The 6,117-nt window shown below is 36.2% G+C and overlaps 1 protein-coding gene across 1 annotated transcript; it reads right to left on the bottom strand.

The window, feature by feature from the left end:
- Positions 1 to 420: 420 nt before the first annotated feature.
- Positions 421 to 4,775, bottom strand: LOC128214651 (beta-3 adrenergic receptor-like). Its single transcript, XM_052921218.1, has 2 exons — positions 3,526 to 4,775; positions 421 to 1,945 (listed from the first exon to the last, which is right to left on the bottom strand). The coding sequence occupies exons 1-2, from the start codon at positions 4,343 to 4,345 to the stop codon at positions 1,290 to 1,292; spliced, it is 1,476 nt and encodes a 491-aa protein (XP_052777178.1). The 5' UTR covers positions 4,346 to 4,775; the 3' UTR covers positions 421 to 1,289.
- Between the last annotated feature and the right edge of the window lie 1,342 nt (positions 4,776 to 6,117).

Here is a 6,117-nt window from a genome sequence, read left to right as displayed (position 1 = left end):
TGTCACTCAGTACACTGGAAGGTGTTCAACAATAAAGTCCTCTCAAATACTTTGTTGAGCTTAGATCAATTCATTTTAGAGAAACGCTTAACAGATATGAATATAAAATCTGCATAAAATTGAAACAATTAGAATTATATTAAATCAGAACAAGTCTTGTTGCAATTGTTGATTTTTTTTATCCAGAAAAACGACAAACTAGTATACAATTATCGTTATTGCTGAGGTAAACTTTTGCATTTTCATTTTCAAGATACTCAAAACTCTTTGATATATTATTTCAAAGGATATTCGTCTATCGTTTATTATGCTGTAGTCAAAATGAAAACAAAACGAGAAATACAAGATTCAAAACTAAAAAGGAAAATCTAGAAAAGAAACACAAACAAATTCATAGGTTCAAAGTTTTATTGTCTTTTGCATATCACAGAAAGTAGGGACATAATTGCAACACAAATCACAGGCGAGGTTCATGAGTAATAGGCAAGAGGTTAAGTTACTAGATCACAAATCCAAGTCAATAATTACATTTTACTTTAACTTCCAATCAAGCTACAAGTTGAATTTTGTAGTGCATGAAGTTCAACAGCATTTACGACATGATTTCAAAACAGCTTATTTCATGTTGGTAATAATAACGTCAACCTGTTAATGGCCATAACGTGGCGTTGTAACTACAAGCAAATGCAACAAGATCAATCACAAGGGGCGGTTCAAGGATTTGGCGTAAGTGGGGGCGCACTTTATTGGGCGCACAATGGGGCGTGCGCATCCTTACCCAGGAACCACCAAATAAGCTCTTCTTAAGAGAGGTTTACGTTCTCTCCCTCACGAACACTTGCTATTTTTAATCTTTGATGGTGCATTTTGGTCTAATTTATGCATAATGTTTTTTTACAATTTTGACATGAAAGGGACAATTTAAGTGGGTGCGAACTTATTTCCCCCATCCTCTGTGTCCGCTAGTGATCACGTTACGACCATGTCCTCCCTATGGATACATCAACCTTTATTACAAACTGCGCGAGACAGTTTTACTTCCTTCCTCTAACACCGACCAGTACGAAAATTTTCCATACATTTTTCCACACGGCCAGGTTTGCCAGGTGTGTTAACTCCAGGTATCAGCTTCTCCACTCCTCCCTTCCACCACACTTCTGCCTGACCGAAAACCTTGAACGATGGACGTCTTCTCTAGGGCTTGCTTGCGGTCCGACCGCTTGAAATGTCTGATCGCGTCTTTTTCGAAACACATTAGGAATTTGATCCGATAGGTCTACCCGTATCTCTCATTTGATAACGATACCCGGGTCTTCAATGTTGTTGTTAGGTTCCACTGAACTTCTCCGTAGTTTTTCAAATTTGTCCATTGAAACATGGTATTCCACCTTCACTTGTACCGTTTGATCATTGTCTATGCTGCTTATACTTGACTGAGACATAAGTCTTTTTACTTCTTGCTTATTTGCAGCAACACTAGGTTGCAATTTGCTTAAGTCCAGAACTTCAGATTGTGACTGCCCTTCGTTTGAATCTATTGTAGAACTACTATCTTTCTTCCTGAGTTGCTGATCCTCAGCTGGCCGGAGCGAAACATCTATCTTTATTTCCTGAAGAGTATGAAAGGTCTGTGACAAGCTGGACGTTCTTTGTTGAATTCTCCTGGTTTGGAGTGACAGGGAGTCGGTATCAGGCTCCCACGTATCCTCACTCGAAGATCCGAGGATCCCGAACCGACGGGAGAGCACGGTGCGGATTTCACGCCTGTGGTCTCGGTTGCTCAGCATGAGGACGACAGGGTTAATGAGGCCATTGAGGAGTGCCACGCACATGACGACGAACTCCAGAATATAGGGCATGGACTCCTCGGCATGGCTGATGTTGCGAACAGTGGTCATCCAGATATGGGCACACAGGTAGGGCAACCAACATACCAGAAAGCTTCCTGAAAATACACCAAATAACACAGGATTGAAAAAAATGTCCTTTGATGCACGTTTATTCATGAACACTTTACCAAAAATCTGAGAACCAATGATAACGTCCAATACTTTACTAATTTTGTGAAACTAATTATAAAAATGTTAAAAATGGATAAGTTTAATTAGCCCATTTTAAATGGTAAGCCACTGCCCTATAAAGTGTGTTGATTTGTTTTGAAAGAGACTCGTGGAGCACGTAAGGTTCATAAAGATAGTTAAATGACAATAAATTATACGAGAAAGGCAAATAAGATGAAAATAGAATTGCGTCGTTTTGGTATAAGGTTATTATAGTACTTTGGCAAGAGAAAGTAGTCCTCTTTGTGATAAATGTTGACCGTTTAATAATTATACTGTAGCTGATGATGGATTGTTTATTGCTTGTTGTCCTAAATGCCAAGAATTGTTTTCGAGTTTGGCGTCTATTCTGAAAATATTTAGTACTTGTAATTGTATTGATGGTTATAAAATTGCCTTATTCACCCTTTTCTGACAAGGTTTTACAAAGCTTAACTACGAGAAATTCCAAACCGTTTCTCTTTCGAGAGATGCAGCATGTAAAATATTTATAATATGTAAGCAAGTGACGCGAATGTCTATTATAACATTGTGTTGGGACTATTAGGAGAAATCGGTCTTTAAATAGCATAAGAATGATGAATAAGCAACCAATTGTCATAATAAATTTAACAGATATCTTGTTTACACAGTCTATGAGATATTATCAATCATAATTAATCGTGCACAGCTGTTGCAACATAGTTGAGGATAAACATATTAGAAACCACATTGAAATTAAGTTGCAAAAAGACCTTGACACATTGTTACTGAAGGCATCACCATGTTGATGCACGTTTTGCGACTACTTTTGGATATAGATATAATTTCGTTGTATCAAAAAGTTAGAAAACTGCTGCACTTTTACTCTCTTCGTTTTTGAGAAACTTATAAAAGAGAACTATCATTCTATTCGGTGAAGTTTATCTTGCTGTAGAATGTAGAAAATGGTGATACATTTAGTTTGACAACAGATATATAAGCTGCACCTGGTCTTGACAAATACTTTATTTTAGATGGAAATCTTAAAATACTTTTGCACCAGTAGTTGACGTCGCGTTAATAAACTACTATGTCAGGTCTATGCTCGTTGTATTAAGGGCAATATATTGTCGGTCAGTGTGCCAAAAAAACAACAACACGGTTTATGGTTAATTGTTAATCAAGATAGATATGGCATTTATAGATATTGCAAATAGAAAACGTTTGCAGTTAATTTTCAGATTTGATTTACGTGTATGGTGATTCAGTCCCTTAAATAATTGCTATTATTTAAGTAATATAAATAAAGTGTGATTGATTGGTGTTTGTCGTTTTTCCTGTAACCACAAAAACAGATATAGACCAAAAGTATTTAATTGTCAAGGTTTAAAAAATGAGTGAACACACCTATTTCATATCATTAATTGGGCGGGAATATTTCGTCTTAATATTTGACCTTCTAGTCTCCGATATTATATTTTTAAATGGAAAAATGTTTTCATACCTGTGCCTGCGAATACAAGTCTAAGCGAGTTGAGTTTCTGCTTCAGTTTGCTGAGCTTCGCCGACGGTTGCAAGACGGACCCCGACGAGCTGATGCTTGACGTTGACGAAGACGAACCGTCTGAACTCTTTCTTGAGTCCATTGAACGTGATTGTTTGCGGGCAATCGAAATTATTCGACCACAACAGAAAATGTCCACTACAATAGGTAGTCCAAATCCAGCAGAGATAAGAAATACTGTAAATGGCAAGGATCCCTTCATATCCAGTCCACACAAAGGAATAGCATCGGGCATGAAGGTATAATCTCCCCATCCGATCACTGGCGCTGCGGCGACGAGAATACAGATAAGCCACAACAGCGCTACCACAGCCAGCTTTCGATGAGTTGTCGCTCTCACGGGGTACCGCATAGGGTTTGAAATGATAAAGAATCTGTCCAATGAAAGCGCTGAGAGCGAATAGAATGACGCTAAGATCATGAGAATCCAGAAAAACGAAGCGAATTGGCAGAACATGTTGGAATTCTGAGCGAAATCCGGGGAAAGGCTTGTTACAATCCAGAATGGGATGACCACCAGGCTTCCGATCAAGTGCGCGATACAGAGGCTTGCGAAGAAGACTTTGGTGTTGGCTACCAGAGACTTTGTCTGACAACTAACGTACAGTAACACAATGTTTGCTGTTGTTGTCAATACAGAAAGCGTTGTCAGCGATACGATTTTGGCAAAAAGTCCTGGAAACCAATTTATTCCATCGATCCTGGTCATCTCGTCACACTCGTGACAATGTGGCACCTCTCCTATGCTGTCGTTGTGCATTTTTGTATCTGACGGTGATGTAATGTTCGTGCGTAAGGCTTGTTGTCGTAACGTGACCTTTTCACAACTGTACGTAATCCGACAGACGTAAACGGCTACTATCCTTCTGAATAATAATTATGTTCTTGATCACTTATTGTTTGTCATCTCAAGAATAAAAATATTTGTCCTCTCTGTTTTTGTCAATAATATATTTCAGCGAATATCGTTGTTTTGTGATACTTTTACGATGAAAATGTTACTTTTTCGCAAAAACAACTAGAGTGTATTTACTCGTCTGTATCAGTTAAAATTGACTTTATTACTGATAGTTAAGACACGTATAAACGATATTTGTTTTCCTCTTTAAATAAAGAAAATCACTTACTCGATATTCACTGTTTTAAACGATCGCTTTGTAAATTAACGTCAAATGTAACGTAAGAACGTAACGTTTATACGCTGGTATTCAGTAAAGTTATATCGCGACCAGGTAATAGTTTTATATGAAGTTGATTCTGTTAAGCGGACGTTTATATATACGGCGCGCTAATATACTCGCAACACTTTATACACCAACGAATATGTTCTTTATTTAGAGAAGATGTCAATCTACAGGATAATAGAAGCATTGGTTGGCTATTTTTTCAGTAGTCATTTTTATGAACAACATAATTGTCTTGAACTTTTAATTCGTGTGCAACTTGCTGAGGAGTTTCTTTGTCATTTGATATTTCATTTGCTCTTCACTAATTAAGATATTTTTTTGTAATTAATTGTTTGTTCAGATGGCCACGGTCTTCTTAGGTTTATGCAATTTATCTTGCACTTTCACTAAAAACAACAATGGTTTAATTGTTGGTTTATGGGTGGGAGAGAGCCATGGATTTCCATTTAGAAAAAAATGTTCTGGTTGATTTAGCCACACACAACAATTTTATTAAAGTTAAGGCGCCATCCACAGCAGAGTTTTCAATAATTATGTTTGTATAACATTGTTATTGCAAAGTTATATTTGACAGTAAACAATTAGAGAAACTTGGCAGTATTGTTTATTGTTCAAATATATATATAATGGTATGTCTGTATTATAAGTCTAAGTATATCATCTGACTGGTCACTAGATATACGGCCTTATGATTTAAACACTATCGTTATCATTTTAAAACATGTTTGAAGAAAGGGGTTCAATATAAACCTTTGGCTTTCTCGTCAAACCTTTACTTGTATATATGCTATATATTACAAAAAAAAACTGTTTAAACCAAAACAGTTACTATGGCATTTCCTATTTATACCTATCTCCTACTCTAGACATCTCAATTTATAGCAGTTTTAATTGGTAAACGGTGAAAAAGCAAATCCGGAATGTTTAAACATAAAATAAACACACACAAAGGCCTTGAAAAGTCGATAACCTAGATTTTACATTGGTCCTTTTTTCTGAGTTTGTGACATTCCATAATTTTGTCCTTATTTTGTTCGTGAAAGTCACAACGCTTTCATCAAATAGCGAGATGTTTTAATGCAATATAAATCAAGGAAACGAAAACTTTACGGATGAAATTCAACAAGAAAACCCATTTCGGCGTTTATTTACGCTCAACACATATACATGTGAATAAAGGTAGATATAAATATGATAATATTACATATTATAATGTAAAGAAATAAATAAACTAATGAACCAGGCTTTTGTGATTAACAGCTTTAAACTATTTTTGTAACTATGCAAAAGATATTGTTGCTTAATCAAATTATATACATCTGTAAAGAGACGTAATATATTGTGA

The sequence above is a fragment of the Mya arenaria genome, chromosome 13, assembly GCF_026914265.1.
Source record: "Mya arenaria isolate MELC-2E11 chromosome 13, ASM2691426v1".
NCBI classification, from domain to species: domain Eukaryota; kingdom Metazoa; phylum Mollusca; class Bivalvia; order Myida; family Myidae; genus Mya; species Mya arenaria.
This window is presented reverse-complemented; position numbering and strand designations above follow the sequence as displayed.